At 42.5% G+C, this 25,365-nt stretch overlaps 1 protein-coding gene across 3 annotated transcripts in view; it reads left to right on the top strand.

The window, feature by feature from the left end:
- Positions 1–4,517: 4,517 nt before the first annotated feature.
- The window catches only part of Lrpprc (leucine rich pentatricopeptide repeat containing), an 80,261-nt gene continuing 59,413 nt past the window's right edge, over positions 4,518–25,365 (top strand). For all 3 annotated transcript variants that reach the window (XM_035444917.1, XM_035444916.1, XM_027417943.2), the window contains exons 1-11: positions 4,518–4,709; positions 16,860–17,053; positions 18,232–18,354; positions 21,118–21,239; positions 21,343–21,401; positions 22,367–22,453; positions 22,878–23,004; positions 23,239–23,383; positions 23,812–23,957; positions 24,196–24,301; positions 24,386–24,493. In XM_035444917.1, coding sequence (XP_035300808.1) covers positions 4,561–4,709; positions 16,860–17,053; positions 18,232–18,354; positions 21,118–21,239; positions 21,343–21,401; positions 22,367–22,453; positions 22,878–23,004; positions 23,239–23,383; positions 23,812–23,957; positions 24,196–24,301; positions 24,386–24,493 — 1,366 coding nt within the window. In that variant the 5' untranslated portion in view covers positions 4,518–4,560. The remainder of the gene's footprint in view (positions 4,710–16,859; positions 17,054–18,231; positions 18,355–21,117; positions 21,240–21,342; positions 21,402–22,366; positions 22,454–22,877; positions 23,005–23,238; positions 23,384–23,811; positions 23,958–24,195; positions 24,302–24,385; positions 24,494–25,365) is intronic.

Below are 25,365 nucleotides of genomic sequence, written 5' to 3'. Positions count from 1 at the left end.
GGTTTCTTATAGAGAGGCTTAGGCATGCAGAGGCTTAGGCATGTATATGACAAGGGAACAGTTAGAGAAACACAAGCTAACTGTATGCAAGCAGGATGTGCTTGGCTCAATATTTAGTCTACGTAACAAAATGCTAAACACTGTTTTTGGCTTAAAAGTTGTTTTGATGTAAAAGTCGACGTGGTGATATTTTGTTTATGATACAACAAATGATGAAGCTTGCCTGAAGATTAGAGTACAAAGCTAGCCACACTAGTCAGCCATAAAGGCCAGGCAGTGGTGACCACACCTTTAATCTCAGCACTTGGGAGACAGAGGCAGACTGATGTCTGTTAGTTCAAGGCCACCATGAACTACCCGAAATTGATCCAGTCTACAACAGAAACAGAGCTCACACAAAGGTGATCTCAGCACTTGGGATCCTACATCTTCAATTCTAGCACTAGAGAGGAATATAAGACAGGAGGAGACAGGAGCTCAGGGCAGTCTGAGGTTTGGTGGAGACAGAAGCAGTCTGAGGTTCGGTGGATTGTCCCTCAGCCTGAATATTCTCTAGTGAGAACTCTAGTGGCTGGCCGCTTTGCTCCTCTGATTTTCAGCATTAACCCCAATATTTGTGTCTGGGTTTTTGTATTTGTGCTACAAGTTGAGGAAAAAACTTGTTTGTTTTTACCAGAGGTTAATGCTGGAGGGTGGGAAAACATACTTGGTTTTGAAATACAAATAAATAAAAACAGCTCAAGCTGTCATCTGGGAGTCAGACACTTCTCCCACTAATGTCCCATCCCTGTCTCAGGACTGAACCCTGGGCTGTGGCGGGACCTTGCCAAGACTCCCTCTAGGTTGTGTCAGATGAGTCTTGGTTGTGCCAAGTTGACCATCTAAAGTAACCAACTAGTTTTTCACAACCATGAGCTTAGAGACCATGGAGTTCAGACCTTTGCAAAGTTTAACTTCTAAGTTGTTCTTCTCAGTAAAATTCTACTCAGACTACTCCATTCACTGGAAATCAGGACTCTAGTCAATCAACATCTGATTTTTTTAAAAAAATATGGTTCAGTAGAAGCCAAAGAGAGGCCAAGGACAATCCCCCTGGACCTCTCCTCAGTCACACCCAGCTTCCGGAGTATGTCTAAGGTATTCTTTGAAGATGCTGGCAAGGTCTGAACTGAAAATGGGCAAATACTGCTCTACCATGCTCTTCCTCTCTCCCCATCTTTCTCTCCTCCCGTGCCCCCTTTCCCTCTACCTCTCTCTCTCCCCCTCCTCACAGATATACAACTCTACCTGAAATAGTAAATGGCAAGGCCAAGTGTTGGGACTGCCCAAGACTTCCTTTGTATTACCACATGCCTTGATGCTGGACATGGAATTATAGCATTTAATTTTGTCCTGCTGGGCTTTGGTCTTTTGGGGCCCCATCACTCTTTCTTATGGCCCATTGCTTCATTTGGGAATGGGGCTCTGTGTCATTGTACATTTGAAGTAAGTAATTTGTTTTTATTTTTAATTTTTTTTGAGACAGGGTTTTTCTGTGTAACAGTTCTGGCTGTCCTGGAACTCCCTCTCTAGACCCCCAAACTCATAGAGATCTGCCTGCCTCTGCCTCCCGAGGGTTGGGATTAAAGGTGAGCCCCACCACCACCTGGCTGAGAAGATTTATTATAGGTATGTGGAAGAGCATAGTCTGAGGCAGGGACATCTGGTAGAGTCCAGAGTGATGACCAGGCTGAACTGGGTCACATGAGAGATGGGGAGGGTAATGGAGAGAGGGGAACCAGAAAGGTCTGAGAGAGGAAGGGTAACCAAAACAGCTGGATTCTATAGGGAAGTGCCTCTGGGGGAAGAGCAGCCTAGCCTCAGGGCTAGAGTTCAGGGTAGGGGAGCAGGATGTGCCAACCATACCCTGTAACAGGTAGGGACTAAGGGAAGTTGAGAGAATCTGGGTGCCAGGTCTGCTTTGATATGTTAAATAGGCACCTCAGTCATTTGTTCCAGGGTTTGAAACTTAACACCAAGGAGCAGAGTTTTCAGGAGTAAACACTTGGAAAATCCATTATAATTACTTCTATTGGCCTTCTTCCACATTTGTATCCAAACCCCTAGTCTTCCTTGGTAGTGACATATGCTTGGGCAGTCTGTATTTTTTTTAAAGCAGTATATACTGGTTGGCACTCACACAGTGGCTTGCAACCTGTGTGTAACTCCAGTCCCAGGGAATCTGAACCCTCTTCTGACCTTTGGGGGCACTAGGCATGCTTATGGACACATGCATGCTTGTGGTCACATGGATACAAAACACTCATACACATAAAATAATGTCTTTTTTTAAAAACTGCAAGTGAATTAGTACCACAGCAACACCTCAAATTTTCTGATGTTTTTTCCATCTTGTCTATATAAAAGTCCAAGTCTTGTCAGTCAGCTCCCTGTGTGTGTGCAAAGGTAACCCTATCATTTACACCTGTGTGATCTGACTCCCAAATACCCCCATGACTTCCGTGTCCAAACTCACTCCCTGTTCATTCTTTCCACCTAGTGCCTTTCAGTTTTCTCCCCTCCAGGGTTTTGAATTTGCTGTTGTCTGACCTGGAGCAAGAGCTGGCTCTCCTTTGCTTCAGACAATCCTCACTTCCTGCCTTTCTTCTTTGGATCAGATGGTTCGTAAGCCCCCTGTTTTGTTGCTGCAATACACTACAATCTTTAGGGAGAAACTTTTGACTTTTGCTCATTGTGGGTGTAGGCTACCTGGTGAAGCCTGGTCAAGTTTATACACTGTCAGGAAGCCGATGAGCCGATGATCCATGGAGCCCAGGGCTTTCTCCTTTTGATTCAGTTCTGCCAGCTCATTTAATGGTGCTTCCCACTTCAATCCAACCCAGAGACTCCCTCACAGACCTGTCCAAAGATAAATCACCACAGATGGCAACCTACCATATGATTCATTTTGCATCACAGTTTTTTAAATGTTTTTAAAAATTTTTTTCGAGACAGAGTTTCCCTTGGAACTAGCTCTTGTAGACCAGGCTGGTCTCAAACTCACAGAGATCCGCCTGTCTCTGCCTCCCGAGTGCTGTGATTAAAGGCGTGGGGCCACCACCGCCTGGCCACAGTTTTTTTTTTTTTTAAAGCTCTAGCTTTTTATTCATTTATTTTTATCTTACTGGTGGTTTGCTTGTGTGTGTATGTCTGTGTGATGGTGCTGGATCCTGGGGTTACAGGTGTGAGCTGCCATGTGGGTGCTGGGAATTGAACCCAGGTTCCGAGTGAGCAGCCAGTTCTTTTAACTGCTGAGCCATCTCTGCAGCCTCACATCACAGTTCTTATGTGGCTCCTAAAAAGTACAGAGTTGAGACTTGTTCTGTTTGTTGAATCCCTAGGATCCCGAATAGTGCCTGACACAAAAAAGTGCTCAATAAATAGTACTGATAACGAATGAAAAGAATAAATTATATCTAGCACAGTGCTCAACAGTGTTACTTAGAGTAATCTTCTTCGCCTAAAGAAAGGGTAAGTCAAGTTATCTCTAAACACATATCCGTACAATAAACGCTTAACGCACCCAGGGTGTCTCAATCCGAGCAGGACCTTTCCACTACACAAGAGGTCGTCGCAGTTTGTGTTCTCGGAAGTTGGCTGTTCAGCAGGACAAACAGCCAGATAGGAAACTTCCAGAGGGAGAAAGAAACTGGCTGTTCACCTGGTGGCAGTCAAGGAACAGCTAAGTACAGGGTGGAAGCCCGTTCCCAGTTCACGCGATTGCATGGGGAACCCTTTTAGTCTGCAAGTCATCTGCAGGCAAGAACTTGTTTTACCTGCCCCAGACTTACCCGCAGACAATCACACAATTCCCTTAATAGCCATATCGGTGCATTAACCGAAAGGAAGAGTCGGGCAGCAAGAAAGAGAAAGTTCAATCTGGACATTTAAAACTATACGATTTTTGTTAGAATGCATTTCCTTCATAAAGCGAGGCGCTGCCTATGCACTTAGGATGAGGTCTGCACAGTCGCCTACCCTCTGCCCAGCCCCAATCACACAAATCACATAAATTTAACTTGGGAGCCCACAGTTCCCTTCGTGAAGGTTTCCTTTAGCCCGCGTCCCTGAGAGCGACGGCAGGAACTACGTCACTGAGCCACCGGGGCAACCGCTCAGCAGCTACCCCGGGACTCGCACAGTCGGCCCTTCCCGGCAACCCTCGGCGTCGCTCCTAGTTGGCCCCCCACAAGCCCTTGCGCGAGCATTGGCGGAGTTGACCTCTAGGGGCGCTACCAGGTGCAAAGTATGGGGGAGGTTATTTGGCTCTGCAAAGACGGGGGCGAGAGATACAGAAATCGGGGCGTTGAGGATAGAGCGCAATAAATTATCACGTTGTAGAGCAAATCGGGGATCAAGGTGTGCCAGGGATCTCGGCTTTCCCGTCGCGTGCGCCCTGGTGAGCTTCCTGTCGCCCCCTCCGCTTCGCACTTGGTCCGTCCCAACAGAGGCGACCCCGGCATCACGTGTTCCTCCAGGTCCTCTGCAGGAGCGTGCATCCTGACTTGGGCACGCTGAACCATGGCAGCCCTTCTAAGACCGGCGCGCTGGCTACTCGGGGCTGCGGCCACGCCGCGCCTCCCGCTGACCCTGCGCCTCCTTGCGGGCGGCCCTGGACGGCTGTTCTCCGTCTCTCGGGTGGCAGCCGCGGGTGGCAAGCCTCCTGCGGGGTGAGTAGCGGACCCCCTTCTGTCCTGCCGGCGGACGGGCCGATGTCGGGCTCGCACGCTCCGGCCCCGCGCTCCCCGCACCTCAGGCATGAGATCCCCATGCTTTGGCCACTGCCTTGCTGGTGATTTTGGGGGTGACAAGGTTGAGCGTCTCGAGAAGGTCATGGTCGAGGGCATGGCTGGCTTCCGGCTTGCTGCTCGAGGTCGCCACCTGCTCTCGAACTGCGGACGGCCCGGGAAGCTGAGGAGTTTTGGGGGGCTGCTGCGGTTGGGCCAGGCGTTGTGCCCTTCCTTAGGGGTACTCTTCCAGGGTGCTGTTCCACACTGTTGATCTGCAACCTGCTAGTATGTCGTCTTTATTTCCTGGGGGTGTGGTTTGAAGTTTTGAGTGACCCAAGGGTAGTTTAGAGCATGATATTTGATATGGCCAGTTCGGGTTTTTTGCCTACGTTTTGTTGAATGGAATTTCTTCCTTCAGTATTTACACCGATGTCGTGGGTTGGACGTTGACTCAGCAGAATAGGTTAATGAACACATGCAAGGCCCTGTGTTGGGGTCTGTCTAGGTATGCAGAAACAACTCCAATACCCAGTTAGTGTCAAGTATTTGTGTGAGTACATTGTCATAGATTGAGGTTGTGGGGAGTAAGAATGTTCATTTAGTTAGTATTCTAATCACCAGAGAAAGGAAGGTGTGCACTCAGGTTTCAGCACCAGAGAGTAATTGACCATTGAAAGGACCCACAAAAGAACTTTGGGGTCCAGGAAGGAGATTTCTGGAGTGAGGAGCCATGGGCTGAGGGTGCTTCAGTTTATTTGCACTATGCTTTTAGACAAATCACTCAACATCCCAGGTCTTGGTTTCTTTAGGTACGAGATAGACACAGTACCAAGGTGAGGAGGACTTCATGAGATACAGGGCTTGACATGTAGTAACTGCTTTACTACTGTAATAGAAGTAACTGTCTTCGTGGACCAGCCTGGCACTGCCTATAATTTAAACTGAAGAAAACACTCATGATTTTTCAACAACTTAGTTATACATCTTTGGAGTGGTGCTTCTTGTAATTTGGGGCCTTGCCCATGTTTTTGGGTTAGGTCTGAACAGTGAACCTGCAGTGTCTCTTTTTTGCCACTTCTCTTCATCCTTCATCCCTTAGTTTTCATCTCTTTTGGGAGAGTAGTGCCAGTCCCTCTTATATTCCTTTAGTCCGGTGGTCCTCTTCCTGTGGACTAAGACCCCTTTGGGGGTTGCATATCAGATATTTACATTCCGGTTTATAATAGTAGCAAAATTACAGTTAGGAAGTAGCAACTAAATAATTTTATGGTTAGGGGTCACCACAACATGAGGACCTGTATCAAAGGGTCTCAGCATCAGGAAGGTTGAGAACCACAGCTCTAGTCCTTAACAAGAGGCCAGAGGCTGGTGTGGCAATGCTGCTGTTGATTGTGTTGTTGTTGTGTTTGGGACACATTGAACAGATTTTAGTGACAGGCTCTTGGTCTGGATGTCAGATCTGGGGTCTATTCCCTTGCTGCATCATCTTAGACCTTTCACTTGCTTCTCTGAACCCTGTCCTGTATGTCTGTAGGGGAGAGGTGCCTGATGCCTTGTTGTGAAGCTTTTTTCATTCAGGACTCAGGTGTCTCTTTTGGAAAGAAGAGGGTTTGTCTTAACTTGATTCAGAAAGTGACCTTGTGGGCCAGCAAGGCGGCTCATCTAGAAAAGGCATTTCCCCTGCAAGACTGAGGACCCCGGTTTGACCTCAGTTTGATCCCCAGGATCCACTTGGAAGGAGAAAAAGGCTTCTGCAACTTGTCCTCTGAACTCCACATGTACACACACACACACAAGATACATAAAAGAAAGAGTAGTGACATCACTGAATCTGAGTCTTGTCTATGGCACGACCCACCTGTGTCTTCACTTGTTCTGTTTCCGTGGTAGAAAGTACCTGTTTGAGAAGAGTGCTGGCCCTGCTCACAGAGCTGCATGCTCCAGTTCCAGTAGGCAATAAATAAAGTTTTGTTTTCTTTCTCTGGACTTTGAACACTTCTGTCCTACTTCGTCTTTTTTTTTTTTTTTTTTTTTGAGTCAGGGTTTCTCTGTGTATTCCCTGGCTGCTCTGGAATTCACTCTGCAGACCAATTTGGCCTTGAACGCACAGAGATCCACCTGCCTCTACCTCCAGCGTGTTGGGACTAAAGGCATATGCTGGCACCACCCGGCTATCCCACAATTTAGAGCTTTCTATTTGAAAAATACAACCTTTTCTCTATTTGTTCTAGAAGCTTCCCAGTCTCTTTCTTGCCCATGGTCACCTGTCTCCTTTGCTCTTTTTTCATTTTTTTCTTCTACTCTGTTCTCATGCCCCTGGCTGAGGCCATCAGTGTCTTACTACATATTTTTTTTTTTAGCTCTGGCTGTCTTGGAACTTGTACCAGGTTGACCTGGAACTCACAGAGAACTTCCTGCCTCTGCCTTCTGAGTCCTGAAATTAAATGTGTGTCATATGCCCTAAGTTTTTACTATTTTATTTTTTTAATCTCTTGTGTGTGTGTGTGTGTGTGTGTGTGTGTGTGTGTGTGTGTGTGTGTGTGTGTGTTGCCTTCAGAGGCCAGAAGAGCGTGTCGGATCCCCTGGAGTTGGTGTTCTAGTTACATGCAGTTGTGAGCTGTGTGGCTTGGGTACTGGGAACTGAACTTGTGTCCTGTGGAAGAGCAGGAAGCATTCTTAACTGCTAAGCCACCTCTCCAGCTCCATTTATTTTTCTAAGCCATAAAACTCATGTTCCTTGAGGAATAATTAAATTACAGAGGGAAAACACCAAAAATCTTCCTTAACTATCACCCAGAGAGAGCCATTGCTATACTGCCAGTGTATTTTTCCAGTCATTTATGAATATGTGGCTGTATGTTGGCTTCACTTCATTTTTACAGACGATGTCATGATTACCACATCTGTGTTTTGTGCCTGAATCTCTGGCATTCCTTTCCATGATTCCCCTTTCCTGGCGCTAGGATGGCACTGTCAGATTCTTGTGCCTTGGGATTTTTTTTGCACCTGCTTCCTTAGTGCTTGTCCCCATATTCATATATTAGATGCTCTCACACTTGGAGGCTTTGCTGTCATGATAGATGCTCACACACTCAGAGACTTTCCTGCAGGTGACTTACATCTTCTCACTTCTTTGTGCATTCTCCTTGTAGATGATGCTTTTGTTTTCAGTATCTAAGACACTGCTTGCCTCTCTAGCTCTGGTAGCTGCATTGCTTCTCATGGACTTGGACTGTCAGTTGGATAGCTTCCTCTTGCTGATAAGCTAGGTATTTCAGACCCAACAAACACATCTTGAATGGAACTCAAGCCTTTCTCCCAAGTCTGTGCTGAGCATTGATGTTTCTGTTACTAAGAAAGGGCCCACACATGTCTCATTGTCCCCCTTCATCAACAAATGATAGAATCCTGGAGTTCTGCTTCATCTGGAATGGATTCCCCATCTCTCTTTGCCCCCATCGTCCTTTCTCTAGAGTTCCTGATAAACTTGATTGTATCTTATCTGGTTCACATTTAAGCACTCTGGCTCCTGCTGTTTTCAGGGTAAGATCCTGCCCGGTGCTTTCATGTCTCTCCATGGCAAGCTGTAAAAACCACAGCGAAGGCTAATTTCCTAGGAATCTTGGGAAGGTGCACAGTCTGTAAAGATCTGGTCAGGACTGAGAGTGAATGTCTTTACATGCCTCCGGATAACAGAGGGTACTGTGGGGCTGAATCAGGGCAAGCTCTGGATAATAGAGGTGCAGTGGGGCTGAGTCGGGGCCACTGGGCCAAGGTGCATATCTTCTCTCTTTGAATATGATTTCATTCTCCTTCTACTGAGATGTCCACTCCCTCTCATGGCCTTTTGAGCTACTGCTTCCATGTGAGTTTCGCTGATGTTTTCTCAGCTTCTATGTGAGAAGCTTCTATGACATGCCGTCAGCCCTGTTCACAAGATGCTATTACCTGTGACACTGTAGATGCGCTGTTAGTTCTGTAAAGGCAAGGACTTTATCTTACTGTTTTGCTTCCCTTGATGTCTACTTTGTTCATGGAATAGGTGTCATACATTTGTTGAACAAATCAAGGAACACCACTGGCATTGAGAGAGGGATAGTATGAGTTGAAGATTAGGGGCACTTGGTTTCTCTGTGCTGGAGTGTAGCACCCTGCATGTTTACCCTGCATTTGCTTTCTAGCTTTGCTGTGTCTGAGTTGGGTTAATAGCATTATTGAGTGAGAATTATTAGCAGAGATTGATCTATTTTCAAAATCAAAGCACCCAGAAATATGTACCCCCATATTCTTGGGTCTTGCTCTTTAATTTCCCTTTTAGTAATTTTCTCTTTTTTGGAAACAAATTCTTCTGGCCCTTCCTTATCTTTACCATGAGGAGGGTGAGGGGGGCTTTCCTGTCTCCTGTTTTTTTCTGAAGCTGTTTCTCCTGAGATTTTACAGTAATCCTCACGTGTTTCAGAATAAAGATAAACTAAGTCCATGAGAACGTGGATCTGGATTGATGTGGCCTAAAGTTGAAGATTATGTCTCTCTCTGAGCGTTGTCATTGGAAGAAAAGAAAACTTTCCCTTTTTGCCTGACATTTTGGAAAGCTCTTAGAGTCTGAATCCTTGGGGCCTGTGGAACCCAGGACTTAGCCCCTGCCCCTTGTATATAAGTTTGTGAGTAGTAGAAAGCTGTGGCAGTCCATTTATTGTTGTCACATGCTCATAAGGTGTTACTTGGTTGGTATTTCACAGAGAAGGGCAGTCACGGCAGACCGACCATCTGTGCGAGTGCGTGTGTGCCTGTGTGTCTTAAGTGTGTAGGTGCATGTGCCTCATTGCGTATATGAAGTCAGAGGACAACTTCCCGAGCCAGTTCTCTCCTTTGCCATGTGGATCCAGGAAGAGCTCAAGTCAGACTTACAGGCAAGTGCCTTGGTCACTGAGTGTCTGCCAGGCCCAAGAGCGAGCCACATCTTTGAAGAGGACATGCACTGTGCATTCAGAGTGTTGGAAGGTTAAAGAAGTCCAAGGACTGGGAGAGCACTTTGGCTTGTGCGGGCTGGTGAAATCTGGTGCCACAAGTTTATTGGCATACTAGTTTCTTGACTGATTGTGGTAGGCCTCAGCCCCGAGGAGGACTTTGAATGTGATGGATCTTGACAAAATTTGTTTAGACTGTGAGATAAAGCCAGAATGGCCAGTTAGAAATGGTGTTGGTACTGCAGACTGGGGCCACAACTAGTGGCGCAGAACTGAAGATCTTCCTTTCCTGGAGAGAGAACAGGAAGTTGGTGAGAGTGTTAGAGCTTCAAAGAGTAGGTTTGGAGATCAGGACAAGCAAGGGTCCCATTAGTACAAACCCTCATCCAGACTGGCCTCTTTGCATGTGTGGTAACCACAGCTTATTCTCTGGGCTGATAATACAAATTGGGAAATGGAAGCTTCTCAAATTGTGCTGCTGACTCTGAGATAGTCTTGAATGTATTTTAGATGCTGAAGGGATGGCTTATAGATAGAAAATGCAGTGAAATAAAGATTTTTCTTTTCTTTTCTTTTTTTTTTTTTTTTTTTTTTTGATTTTTGAGACAGGGTTTCCCTGTGGCTTTGGAGGCTGTCCTGGAACTAGACCAGGCTTGTCTCGAACTCACAGTGATCCGCCTGCCTCTGCCTCCCGAGTGCTGGGATTAAAGGCGTTCGCCACCACCGCCCGGCTGATTTTTTTTTTTTTTAAAGATTTATTTATTATGTGCACAGTGTTCTGCTTGCATGTATGCCTGATCTCATACAGATGGTTGTGAGCCACCATGTGGTTGCTGGGAATTGAACTTAGGACCTCTGGAAGAGCAGCTAGTGCTCTCAACCGCTGAGCCATCTCTCCAGCCCAAGACTTTTTTCTTAATAATGTGTATGTTGTGTACAGGTGCCACCATAGGCCGTAGTGTCAGGTGACCTGGAGTTGGAGTAGGATGTGAGCCTTCTGACATGAGTGTTGGGAACCAAATGTGGGTATTGTATAGATTCTGAAAAACATCTTGCTTCGTTTCACACCATAGGGCCAAATCTAGTTAGCACATCTCCAGCACTTCCCGCCATCACTAAGATAAGGGAGAGGCCTGATACAGAGGGAGACTGAGGTTGAGAAGAGTTGGCTGTTTCAGGACAGCAGCTGGGAGCACGTACAGTAGGGCTGCTAGTGCCTTTCTGCTCCCAGATTCCTACACTTGTCATAACGCGTGAAACCATGTCGGGAGAGAGCTGAGCTTGGCAAGACTTTAGAGAATTGTGTTTTTATAGTAATACTTCAAGGAGAAAATTCATTATATCCTACTTTTACAGAAGTTTTTTTTTTTTTTTTTTTTTTTTAAACCACAAATTTACTGAGTGTTTTCCATAATAAGAAAGCTATTACTTGGCAAATGGTGGTGGTGGCACACACCTTTAATCCCAGCGCTCCGGAGGCAGAGGCAGGCGGATCTCTGAGTTCAAGGCCAACCTGGTTTACAGAGCGAGTTCCAAGACAGTCTGTTAAACCGAGAGACCCTGTCATGAAAAACCAAGTTGAGTATTGTTTTATTAGGGTTAGAAGCTGCTTGCCCCTGTCCCCCTGTTCCCCTCCTCCATTCTCACAAGGTAGACTTACTTGTGTGTGGTACAGGGTGTTAGCCTAGGGTCTTCTTGGGGTTGGGCCAGGGCTTTATCACTGAGCTCTAGGCAGACATTTTATTCCAGTGAAGAGTCTAATGCTTAGAAAGGCTGCTGAGTCTCCCTCTGTCACAGCCATCGCAGTGCAGCTTAGTTTTGAATGGGTCTTTGAAAGTGGTGTTCGGATTTCTTCTGACCTGCTGAAGAGAGGCAATGCTTTAGGAGATGCTGTGGTTGATTATGTTTGCTCAGCTCTCTTGCCAGGCCCGTGAGAAAGAACACTTTCTCAGTGCTGTCCACACATGGAGTGGTGTGTTCTGCCCTGTTGAGTCTTTCTTAGTTCTTGTTGGGCCCATTCTGAGTACTTACTATTTAACTACTTAATATTTTTTTTTATTGGTCTTAGGTTCTAGCTGACATTTAAAAAGTTTTTATTTATACGTATGGGTGTTTTGCCTACATGTGTGTTTGTTCACCATGTGTATGGAGTACCCATGGAAACCAGAAGAGTGTTTCCTCTGGAACTGGATAGTTCCCTGTGGGTATTGGGGATTGAACTCAGGTCTAGAAGAGCAGCCAGTGCTCTTAACCATTGGGCCATCTCTCTAGCTCTTTTTTTTTCTTTTCTTTTTTCTTTTTTGTTTTTTCGAGACAGGGTTTCTTTGTGTAGCTTTGGAGCCTATCCTGGCACTCGCTCTGGAGACCAGGCTGGTCTTGAACTCACAGAGATCCGCCTGCCTCTGCCTCCCAAGTGCTGGGATTAGAGGCGTGCACCACCATGCCCAGCTGTGCCACCATGAATGACTCTTTAGCTCTTAAACTAACATTTTTTAAAATGATTTATTTATTATGTATACAGTATTCTGCCTGCATTTATGCCTGCATGCCAGAAGAGGGCACCAGATCTCATAACGGATGGTTGTGAGCCACCATGTGGTTGCTGGGAATTGAACTCAGGACCTCTGGAAGAGCAGTCAGTGCTCTTAATCTCTGAGCCTTCTCTCCAGCCCCTTAAACTAACATTTTTATAACTTTATTTTGTCTTAAGCAAAAATGTTAATCAGAAAAGATCTAGATGTGATATTATTATTATTTTTTAATCTTCAAAAAGTAAGCCTACTGAAATGGAAAATCCTTGCTTAAATGCAGTCTCAAAACTATTATGCCTAAATGTGTGCTGTAGACCAACTTCAGGAGCTCAGTAAGTGCTCTTTTCAGGGAAACAGTTAAAATACTTGTTTAGTTTTGTTTGTATGAGTGTTTTTCCACGTACATATCTGTATACCATGTGGGTGCTAGAACTGAACCGGGGTCCTGGAAGAGCAGCCCGTGCGCTTTAACCACTAAGCCATCTCTGTTGCTCCGTCCTCCTAAGGTTTAAGCATAGAGACTTCTTGGGCTAATCTAAGAGTGTCTGAGACTGAGTAATTTATTAAGGCATAGAAAAAACATTATTTTTTCCAGCTTTGGAGGCTTAGAATCCATAGTCCTTATAAAACCTAAACTACTTGCTTCATTGCATTGGAGGCTCCCCGTTACCTAGTTGTCCTTGTCTAAGTTTAATTTTGACTACTTTGTAGTGTGGCTCCTGCATGGCAGCTGATGATGTATGTATGTCTTTGGTGTTCTTGTGCCGCTTGGGGCTTGTATCTGATGGAGCTACCAAATGTGAATATTGGTTCTGCCGTCACATCTCTGCCTAGCTTTTTCTATGATTTTGGGGAATATTTGTCAGTTTTCTCATGTGTAAGGTGGGTAAAGAGTTTATTTGAATCAAAACCATGATGATTATTTTTAAAAAATCATATCTAGAGAGTATATGACCCAGGTTATAATTAGGCAGAAGTTCTGAACCTCACTAGAGAAGACAGACTTCATGTGAGTGTAAAAAATACATAGGTCATTAACAAATTGTAAATTAAAACACGGCGAGCTGCCTCTCCTGGAAATGGCTGCTTAAACTAAAACACTGAAAACTAAATGCTCACAGTGATACAGAGAGCTCTCATTCGCTGCTGTAGGAATACACATTGCATAGCTATTTTGAAAGCTAGTTTCATAGCCACTTACAAAGTTAAAAGTAGAGTTCACACCAACTATTTACCCACATGAGATCAGCACTTATGTCCTCACAAAATTACACATGTTGGCAAAAACCAAGATAGCCTTCAGTAGCTGAACTCACACTATGAAATATTATACATCCATATAGAGAAATGAGCTACCACACTGTGAAAAGACACAGAAGGACATGTGATGTTTATTGCAAGATGAAGAAGCCATTCTGAAGTGGCTACATGTTACCGTGCAGTTGTATGACAGCCTGGAAAGGACACACTTGTAGGAATGTAGGATGATGTGCACTTGCCATGTATTAGGAGGAAGCCCAGAGCAATGATGCAGTGGGACACAGGGCAGTGACGTCATTCTGTAGGGTCCTGGTACAATGGCTACATACTGTACTTCTCTGTGTGGGCACCTATGCACAGAGTGATGTAGCTGCCAGAGTCAACTGGAGTTTCTTAGTCAGGGTTTCTTGTGCCACCGTAGAACACCATGACAAAAGCAAGGGGAAGACAGGGTTTATTTGGCTTACATTTCCACATTGTAGTCCATTGTTGAAGGAAGTTAGGACAGGAACTCAAGCAGGGCAGGAACCTGGAGGCAGGAGCTGGTGCAGAGGCCATGGAGGGTGCTGCTTATTGGCTTGCTCAGCCTGCTTTCTTATAGAGCCCAGGGATGGCTCCATGCACAATGGGCTGAGCCCATTAACTTCAATCACTAAGTAAATGGCTTACAGGCTTTCCTATAGCTGGATCTTATGGAGGCATTTTCTCAGTTGAAGCTCCCTCCTCTCTGATGACTCATTCGTGTCAAGTTGATCTAAAACTGGCCAGGACAGAGAGGTACCAGTTAATACTGGTTAGTTCATCATTCTAGCAAATGCAGGACACTGATGAGGCTTGGTGGTTGGGGAAACTGGAGAGGAAGGGGTATGTGTGTGAGCTGTACTTCTCCAAATGCTTTAAAAAATTCCTTAAAAAAAGACATGATTGAGTGGTTCAAGTTTGTCATCTGGTCCCAAAAATGTTGACCCTGCCAGGTTATTATTGTTTAGAAATAAAAAGGCAGAAAGTCATGGGTAACTGGGATATGAGTGGGGTGTACCAGAGTCTCAGGGTAAAATGAGGTGTGTAACTTAAAACAGGAGGAAGCTGTTATCAGTGATAGCTGCATGAGATGATAGTTTCCTTCTATGGTCCCATCAGTTGGGTCATTAGAATTTGGGGGCAGAACAGTCCAACTTGTGCAGGCCTGTTTGGTGGGCTCCTAACTTGTGTGGATCCAGCTTGGCCAACCATAGGCGTGCCCCTCTCCTTTCTGTCACAGCATGACCCTTGCTTGTGACCTGAAGCTCCTATTCCTTCTAGGTATGTCAGAGCTGGCTTCAAAGTTTAGGTCAGGGTAGAGCATTTGCTTTGCATGTGGGAGGCCCTGGTTTAGTCACCAGCCTTGTAAGAGGAAATTAATGAAAAAATCAATTCTGGACTGTGTTATTAATGTACAGTAGCACTTACAGCTCCATTAAAAAAATGTGTGTGTATGTGTGTGTGTGCGTGCACGTGCACGTGCATGTGTGCATGAGTGCTTTTTAGTAGTCATCAGATTGGAGTTGTGTACAAGTTATCGAGTTCACTTCCACTGCTCAAAAAGGTCTGCATTAATACGAAGTTTTGCACATGTCATTCTGAGTTATTTAAACATTGCTGCTCTCTTTACCACACACTAGCAAGGGCATAGTTTTTGATGATTATCATAGTAACAAATAAATGACCATTGGGACCTTTGATAAATAGGGGGACACATGCATCTTCTTTGGTTTGTGGATGATAACCTATCATTTAAGTAATTCTGCTCACTTAACAAACAGCTGTCTGCACACACACATGCATGCATGCACGCACGCACACACAGAGGTTATCATATTATTTGGTAGTATCCCTACTACCATACTCCCCCACCATAGTTTCTGATTTATTTATATATGATGTCCGAGTGGTTATGATTTGTCTCCAGTCACCAAGGTATAGTTTCTACTCCAGTATCAGTTACAGACTCTGGTTTGCATTACTGTGTGACAGAGCTTTGGATGCCTCTTCACATACAGTCAGTTTGTGACTGGCTAATAACATAGGAAAAAGTGGCTTTTGGGTGTCTGAGCTCAAACCCAGGGCCTTTTGCATGCTAAGTATATGCTCCATCATTCAGTTACACATAGCTCCTACAGTTTTATTTTTAAACACACCAGAAAATGTGCCAGAAAATGGTTATCATCCTGAAGGCATTTTCTGAATTAATATTTTTAGACATAATGCTTAGTATAACTTAGTGGCAACTAAAGTTAAGGTATTTGGAATAAATCCCTAAGAATTGAATATGCTAAAAGTGTGATACTTGAATTCAGAGAAAACTTTTCAAAATTAAGGATTTATGACAGTATTGTTTACATCTAAGTTTTATTTTTTAGGTCTGATATTTGTAAATCAGGTGCAGTATTTATTCCTATAGTATGAAATATCTGCACGGTTTAGAAGTGAGTTGTATATCAGACTGTATTGTTAGAATATTGATTTAAAGAGTTGTTTGTTCTGGGGCTGTTAGCTTACTTCGTAAGGTGCTTGACTAGCATGGGTCCTGTTCTCGCACTGCATAGCCGGTGACATAGGCCTGACATGCCAGCATTGCTGTAGGCAGGAGAATCAGAAGTTCAGAGTCACTGTTGGTTTCATAGGAAGTTCCAGGCCAGCCTCGACGAAATGAGACCCTGCCTCAAAAAACAAAGAAAAAAAGATAGTTTATTCTGTAGAAACATGTGTTATCTGATTTTAACTAATTTCTTACCTGATATCTTTAAAATTAATACTGCTTAAGCCTAGTAGTGCAGTTTTATTTTTGACGGTCCCTACTTCAAAGAGTTAGGGAAGTACGCAGGTAGGGTGTTGACAGATGCAAAACTGTGAAAGCGAGATGCTCCGTCTCCTTAGACAGACTGGAAAGTTAACTTGGAATTAGCTTCTTTTTCTAGGTTAAGTGACTGATTTAGAATTTAAGTTCATAATAAGCTCATGCCAGAACAAAACCTTGAAGGTAGTTTTAGAGTTTTGGAGTTCACCTTAGCCTTTTGTCTCATTTATACAAACGAGGAGAACTGCTTCAGTTTCCTTCATGAAGGAAACATAATTTGGCTTCTTCGTTTGAAATGATTTCATGGAATCAACCAGAACCTTTGCATGTGTGTGTGCATAAAGCAAAAGTCAAAACTTTTATTTGTTTCTAGTTTCTATTTCTCTGAGTACTTTTGCATTGTATTATTAGGTATTTAGTGACTGTCAGAACTTGGTATAAACATCACACAAACGATAGCAATTTAGTTTATTACTAATTGTATTTCACTTTCCAGAGAGCTACTGAGCCAAGCCAGGTTATATGCCATTGCTGCTGAAAAGAGGGATCTTCAAGAGGAGCCCGCACCTATGAGAAGGAATAGCAGTCAGTTCGATTGGGCTCTGATGAGACTGAATAATTCTGTCCGAAGAACAGGCCGCATCACCAAGGGACTTCTGCAGAAAGTCTTTGAGAGCACGTGTCGCTCAGGTATTTCAGAATGTCTCTGTAGGAAGCTCAAGTTTTTAATAAGTGCTTGGAAGCTCACTGTGGGAGCATCATTGCTACTGTGTCAACTGTGACTACAATCCTCCTGCAGGGCCTTCCTGTTCATCCAGGCAGAGTTTGGAAGTAACATGAAAACATTTAGTTTAGATTAATTTCAGAGTCAGCAAATAAAAATAGCATTTGTATCCCCTGGTTTCCACAGTTGCTTTCAGTGGTAAACTGTGGTAGAAGGTTTCAGATTTTCGTGTGGTGACCACTGGTAGCCATTTCCCTCTATTCCAGTCAGCCTCTGAGCAGGCAGATAGATCACTTATGTCTAGGATAGTTGGACAGGAGCTACAGGTCCTCCACTCCCAGGCTCTTCCCCCATCTCCTGACAAACACAAAAGCAAACATACACTTAAGATTTTGTGTATTTTAAGAAGATTCCACCCCCCCCCCCAGCCTGTTTGTGGGCATCCATTCCATTAGGGAACAGAGTTTCAATGATGAGGTGTAACAAAAAGTTCCCTGACAGTTAGTCATCCAAACTGGAAGACCGTACCTTTCTGATCTACTCAGAGTGGTTCAACCATCACAATTTTGGAACTTTTCATGGTCACCCCTAGTCACCCTCACCAGTCCTTCCCACCCTTTCCAGTCCTAGGTACCCATAAGTGTATTTTCTGCCCCTTTAGTTACTTGCTCTGGATGTACTTCTAGATGGAGTTATACAATATGTGTTTATTTTTGTGTTGTCTTAAAGTCAGCTTGAAGGGACGTGGAGTTTAAATGTCTGCTCTGTGTCATTTCCATAAGCTACTGAGAGGCATAGCCTTTGAACTGTAGCAAGCACTGCTTAGGAGTTAGATTCTCCTTGGGTCCAATAGTCTTACAGAGTATGTATGTTTCATAGCCTTCAGTTTCTTAAAGCAGACTACTGCTGAAGATTATGGGGTGATGTTTAGTAGTGTTGTGGATTGGTGGTGTTTGGGTGCCCTCTCTCCTCTTTGGTAAGCTGGGGAGGGGGTACTTATGAATCATTAATGGATATTTTTCTTGATCTCTTTGAAAAGCCTGGAGATTTTCAAGTAATTGATAAACTTCAGATGAAGCTTTGACGTTTGCCTCCGTATTATTTTGGTCCTGTTACCTGTAATCTCTTAACTGTGTTTCCACAGAGAGCCCAGGTGGTAACCAGGCCTTGCTCCTGCTGCGCAGCTGTGGTTCACTCTTGCCTGAACTGAGTCTTGCAGAAAGGACAGAATTTGCTCATAAGATATGGGACAAACTTGAGAAATTAGGTATGGTTGTTTCAGTACGTGACATGGGTAAAGGTGTAGTTTTTTTTTTTTTTTTTTCCTGTTCCACTGAAAGTGTTTTTTCACATAAGTATTATAGTCTTATTTAATCATAGGACTTCTTGACTCGATACTGTTTTTGGCAGTGTGTTTTGTTTATTTGGTGAGTTATAGTGACATCTAGGGGCATTAAGAATAAAATAGTTTTCATCTCATGAATTAGAATTTTGCTAAGTGAAAAAATAGACATTTAGGCTATCAATTATAACACAACCTATAGTATTATAATATTGTTAGAATTTAGTTACAGATATAATCATATAAAAGAGTACTCTACTGTAGCTTATTATAATACCAGGGACTGGACTCAAGCCTACTGCCTGGGGATCAGGTCAGTAAATTATGGAGACTCTCTGCTAGAGTGTCATGAATCTCACATTGATGAAATAGACATAAAAAATTAAGATGTTGACCAATATACACAGTGTGCCATCATCTGTAAGCAGTGTGGTTTCCTATATATGTGTATCTACTATATTGAATATTTCTGGTCTGGAAGGATGACCAACACTGGGTATAATTTTTACTCAAAACATTTGCTGTTGTTGTTAAGATAGATAGGGTTCTACCATGTTGGCCTGGCTAATGTGGAAATTCTCACAGAGAATGCTTTCCTAGTGATGGGATTCATGGTGTGTGCCACCATGCCTGGCTAAGTGACTTTTTTTTTAATACTTTAAAACTTTGAATCAGTTGGGGCATGGTGGCACATGTCCTTAATCCCAGCACTTGGGAGACACAGGCAGGCAGCGTTCTGTAAGTTTGAGGCCAGCCTGGTCTACATAGTGAGACTCTTGTCTAAAAGAAAAATAAAATAAAAAAAATTCCAAAACTAAGATTTTTGAACCATAGAACATTTAATATTAAAAAATAACTAATTTAAAAGACCACTTGATACTTGGTATTCATTCTTGATTTTTAAAGTCCTTGAAGAGTAGAAGGACATTTCTTCTACATGTTAAAATCTAAAGCCAACAGGCAGCAGCACTGTTGGCTTTTAGGTAGTCATATTGTTGGTCTGTAAAGCCCTGCAAAGTTAGCTGCACATGCTAATTGAGAGACCCACAACTTTTCTAACTATGAAATCCTTAGGATCCAGTGAAGGACAGTGACAAATATGTAAGATGTCTAGACTAGACTTTTTGATGTGAGGGTAGGCAGTCAAATCTAAGGTAACATTTTGAAAAATGATACAATGCCTGATTGTGTTGCACATGAATGGGCAGGGCACATTTGTATGCATACATATGGAGGTCAAAGGGTACTGTAGAATATCTCATGTACCACCCACCTTTTCTTAAGACAGGGTCTGTCATGTGATCTGACTCACTCATTCTGTTTGGCTGCCTGGCCAGCAAGCCCCAGGGATTTTCTGTCCTTGCTGGTATATTAGTTAATTTTTCTTTTGCTGTGATAAAATACCTTGACAAAAGTCACTGTATTTGATTTATTTTGGCTCATAATTTCAGAGTAAAGTCTATCATTTCTGGGTAATTAAGACAGTAGGATCCAGAGGGAGCTGTTCACATTATTTTCATAGTCAGCATGTTGTACTTCTTTCTTTTATACAGCCCAGTTCCCAGCCGAGGGAATGGCGCCACCTACAATGGGTGGGTCTTCCACCTCAGTTAATCTAAGTAAAGTAATTCCCTCATGGATATGCCTAGAGATTTGTCCCCAGGTCTTCTTGTTTGTGTAGCAAAAATTGACTGAGTGAACCACCTTTTCCACCCCTGGAGTTGATTTTTTTTTTTTTAATAAGTTTTGTTTTTAAAAAATACATTTTAAGACATTCTGTGGTAATCTTGCTGCATAATCATGTTACAGGTGTGACTACACATAGCTCCCTGTAAAGCCCTATTTAAAATGTTACAGTCCTGAAGAGATTAGACCACTTTGGTAATGCCTCTAATCCCAGCATTTGATTGACAGGGGCAGAAGGATTACTACAGGGCTTGATGCTAGCTTGCTCTAGGTAACAGATACTAAAACAATTAGAGGGTATATAGCAAGACCCAGAAACAACAGAAAAGGAGAGTAGCCTCAGTTTATGCTGCTGAGCCTTTAAATCTCTTGTCATTTGTGTGGTTTTACACAGTTGTAAGGAACAGTCTTCCTCACTGTAAAGTGAGAATAGTAAAAGTATTTGCCTGAAATCTGTGAAGAATAACCAAGCATTTATGTGTAGATCCCTTAGAATAGCTCCTGAAAATAGTATTTTATATAGATGGAAAACAAGGAAGAATTTATTTAATATAACTGCCTAGAATCTTAAAAACTGACCCCAGATAATGACCACTATTGTGCCACATACAATTAATTGATTAAGAATAAAATGTTTCATGGAAATTAAGTTTGCCCAATCTGTGACATGAAGGTCATGTGCATCCGAGAATAGCTGTGAATGCAGCCCAACACCTTTATGGGTGAGAGAGTCACACTGCACTGCCAACAATAGTGTCTTTTGTAGAGTGGGTTTGAGTGGTAGTCCTAACAGATATGGTCACAGTCCTCTGCAGCATGGTAAGGACTGCTTTCTATAGGAATGCCTCTGTCACCTTTAAATACAGAGGCATTGTCAGCATGTTCTCACATGAAGACAGTACTGTTTCAGTAGTCAGCAGCCATCAGTACCTGCAGTTTAGCTGTATTAAGGATGAGATGGTAAGTGCTTTTCTAAACATTTGATTTAAATTTCATTTATAGGTACTGTGTATGATGTCAGCCATTACAATGCTTTACTTAAAGTATATCTTCAGAATGAATACAAATTCTCACCTACTGATTTCCTGGCAAAGATGGAGAGAGCAAACATTCAACCCAATCGAGTAGGTAGCTGCTGTTGTGAGTGTTGAATAGCCATATCTACTTCTGCTGCTTCCCAAAGAACGTTTATGTGTGAGAATGTTAAGCCGCCCATTTCTTTGGCAGGTAACATACCAGAGGTTGATTGCTGCCTATTGTAATGTTGGAGACATTGAGGGTGCCAGGTGTGTATCTGTTAGAAATATGGGTTGTTTCTTAGTTTCATTTTATTTATTTTGTGTTTCTGTGTGGCAGGGGAGGGGGGACGAATGAGTGTAGAAATTAAGAAGACAACTTGGAGGAGTTGTCTCTGTCCGTCGTGTAGATTCTGGGGCTTACCTCCAGGGGTTAAAGTCCATTGTTAGGTTTGTCCCTAAGCTCCTTTACCCGACAAACTATCTCATCATCATTAAATGTAGGTTTATACAGATAGATTTGCAAGTTGTATAATTCTAGAATTATCTACCTTTTTGAAAAGTTATTCTTTATAAAGGTAATTATATCAGAAGTATTTCAATGTAGCAAATTTAGTAATGAGATTTAAATAAGATGAAATTATATGAGAGGGAAAGAAGTAGAAGTTGCTATTTTAATTAGAACAGAAGTATAAATTGTTTCAATGCATAGCTGGATTTACTTTAAAAAAAACAAAACTATTTTCTAAGGAAGCTATCCTTAGCCATTTAAACTGTTCATTTATAAAAGTAGGAATATTTTCTTTGCCCACTAATTCAGGTAAAATCAACTAATATTTCTCTGCTTATAAATAAGGAGTGGGTTTTAATATACAATCTTATTTCAACTAAATGAATTGATTTTTTTTCCTTACCAAATTAGTTATCATTTCCTTTCCTCTCCCTGCTGGAGATTGAACCTAAGGCCTCTCACACATGCTAGGCCACAGTCCTAGGGCTTCTCACATGGGCGAGGTCACAGTCCTAGCTTTCTTAGTAGTTTTAACAAGAGTATTCAGAATTATTGATACTTCAAGGAATAAAATTTCACAAGAAGGGGATTATTTTTCACTTTGTTTTTTTGTTTTGTTTTTAAACAAGAACATGTTATTATGCTAAACAAAAATAACTTAAGACCTGGTTCATAGACGTATTAGCGAGTGTCATTGATAAATGTCACTTCTCTTTTACTGCAGCAAGATTCTTGGATTTATGAAAACGAAGGACCTTCCCATCACCGAGGCAGTGTTCAGTGCTCTTGTTACAGGCCATGCAAGAGCTGGGTAATTTTCCATCTGGGTTTTGATTTGTCCGAAAGGTTTGAGTCCTAGAAAATTATGTAGAGGACTCATAGGACATGTTTGTTTATTCCTCCAGACAATCTGGTATGAGGTGGAGTACACTGGAATTTTTATAACTTCTATGAAATGTGTTATACAAAATTTACAATTACTCAATTTTAAAAAATTGGGCTTGGCCGGGTGGTGGTGGCGCACCCCTTTAGTCCCAGCACTTGGGAGGCAGAGGCAAGTGGATCTCTGTGAGTTTGAGACTAGCCTGGACTACATAAGAGCTAGTTCCAGGACAGCTTCCAAAGCCACAGAGATGTAAGATGTAAAATTAGTGATGTAAGTAAGCTTAAGCAATATGCTTTAGACTAGGTAATTATATTCAGCAATCTTACATTTTCTTTGAAATAATTTATAGGGATATGGAGAATGCAGAGAATATTCTCACAGTGATGAAAGAGGCTGGCATTGAACCTGGGCCAGACACGTATCTGGCCTTGTTGAACGCATATGCCGAGAAGGGTGACATTGACCATGTTAAGCAGGTATCGTTCAAGCTGTGAAAGTCAATAGTGAAGTCATTGTGTTACATTTTTTGTGAAGCAAGAAAACATAGTTGGTGTCAGCTTTAAAGATGTCGTGTAAAGAGTAATATTCAAAGAAAATTCTTAGTTGGGTACTTTGATATGTGACAGTTACTGTTGGATTAAGATATTGACTTCTACTATTTAGCTTTACTACTTCTAATTTTTCATTTCAATCACTACAACCATCTTTAGACTTTGGAGAACGTGGAGAAGTTGGATCATTATCTTACGGACCGTGATCTATTACATATTATTGTCACCTTTAGTAAGGCTGGATATCCTCAGTATGTCTCACAAATTCTGGAAAAAGTTACCTATGAAAGAAGATATATTCCAGGTACTTAAGTTTTTATCTACATGACTTGTAAGTACCTGGAGTAGTGTTTCTTATATGATACAAAAGGTTCAGCTTATATTGTCCTTAACAGAAGAGAACTGTAGGAGGTAAACACAGGACTCTTGGCCAGTGTAATAAGCTAAATATATGTGAGTTAATCGAGTGCTCCAGGGATATGGTATTAGCAAGTACTTCATTCTTACATATGTAGCTACATCTTTTTGGTGTTTGCCTTTTCTTTAAAATTTTTGTTTGAGTGTTTGGTTGTGCATCTATCACAGGGTATGTATGGAAGTCAAAGAGGGCAGCTTGCAAGAGTCCTGGGGATGAACCTCTCAGCTCATAAAGCTTGGCATGTTGCTGGCCCTGCTTTTTCATTAATATTGATTGCTCCGTTTAGCGATGACACATCTCTGTTTTCTTTCTAGATGCAATGAACCTCATTTTGCTTTTAGTCACTGAAAAGTTGGAAGATACTGCATTCCAGATTTTATTAGCATTACCCATGTCAAAGGAAGAGAGCATGAATACATTTGGCAGTTTCTTCTTGCAGCACTGCGTAACAATGAATACGGTATTCTGCCTCTTTTCACTCTGTAGGTTGTGTAGTTGTCAGTGAGAGGAGATGCTTTAAAGTAGGAGAAAATTCATGAGATGAGCCTGCTTGTAAACAACCTGAAACTTTAGCGATGAATATTTCTGGATAGAAAGGGAGAAATTGAGACTTTGCATTGCCAAAGTGATTGACTGTTTGTAGGAAGTGAAGTGGTCAGGCTCTGGCTGTCCGGCTGACCCGATGTCTTTCCCCTCAGCCCACAGAGAAACTCATAGACTACTGTAAGAAGCTGAAGGAAGCCAAGTTACATAGCTCTCCGTTGCAGTTCACCCTGCAGTGTGCTCTACTAAACAACAAAACCGGTACTGTATCCTTGTAGTTATGATTAGCAGCTTCATGAAGTTCCTGTGCTGTAGCTTGATGACATATGATGGATTGTTTTTCAGCTTTGGCAAAAGCAGTGATGCAGGCCTTGAAGGAAGAAGGCTTTCCTATCCGTCCTCACTACTTCTGGCCACTGCTGGTTGAACATAAGAAAACAAAAAATCTTGAAGGTGAGGTTTGCCTTTCATGGAGTTGGTCAGAGTGAACACATATCTGTTTGAATTCTTTAAGATCACGCTTATTTATGAGAATTAGATGTCATGAGGAACTGGAATAGTGTTAGATGACTAAAGTGTTATTTTTCACCGTAGTTTCATTTCTTAGTTCACCTCTTAAACAGATATTCAAACTTGTGATTATAGTTGTAAACAGTTTGTCTAGCCATGGTGAAGTTCTGTATAATGGAGTTCATGAAACAGAAAGTGCGGCCATGTCCTCTGTGGGCCAGCCTACTCTTACCCAAGCTCAGCTCCATGAGGGAAGGCAGAGAAAGTTGTGTTTATTGTAAAGTAGTGTTGGTGCCCTGACAGCCTGCTGATTGAAGGACAGAAACGCTCAGACTTCAGCTTCTTAAGTACATTTAAGCATTTAGCATACTTTCCCTGTACACATGGGATGTCTATAGGATAGGAATAAAATGGAACAAATATTAAATTTTAGAGCACAGTATCTAATTCTTTGGTTTGCATTACTGGTAATCAGAAAGAGTATCTCATAAAAAGATGCTTTTAACAGAAGTGCCTCCCCCTTGGGGAAACAAAAATGGTCTTTTTTCATTTTATCTCACAGTATAATGTGCTTTGGAATGAGATGCAGAGTTGTTAGTGTGACATTGGGTGACAAACAAAATGCACAAACAACAAAAAAAGTGCTTTTAGCAGACTTTCACATTGCAATTTTATTTTAAATATATAGTTGTCTTCTGGTTTAAAGGAAATAGTGAAACAAGTATTCCCTAATTGTTTCTGGTTATAAAAGTCTCTGAATCCTTTTTAGAAAAGTCTTTGTGAAAACAATATGAGTTGATTAACTCTTTGTATAT

This window comes from Cricetulus griseus, chromosome 5 (genome assembly GCF_003668045.3).
Source record: "Cricetulus griseus strain 17A/GY chromosome 5, alternate assembly CriGri-PICRH-1.0, whole genome shotgun sequence".
Lineage (NCBI taxonomy): Eukaryota > Metazoa > Chordata > Mammalia > Rodentia > Cricetidae > Cricetulus > Cricetulus griseus.
Note: the sequence above shows the minus strand (reverse complement) of the source record. Positions and strands in the feature narration are given on the sequence as shown.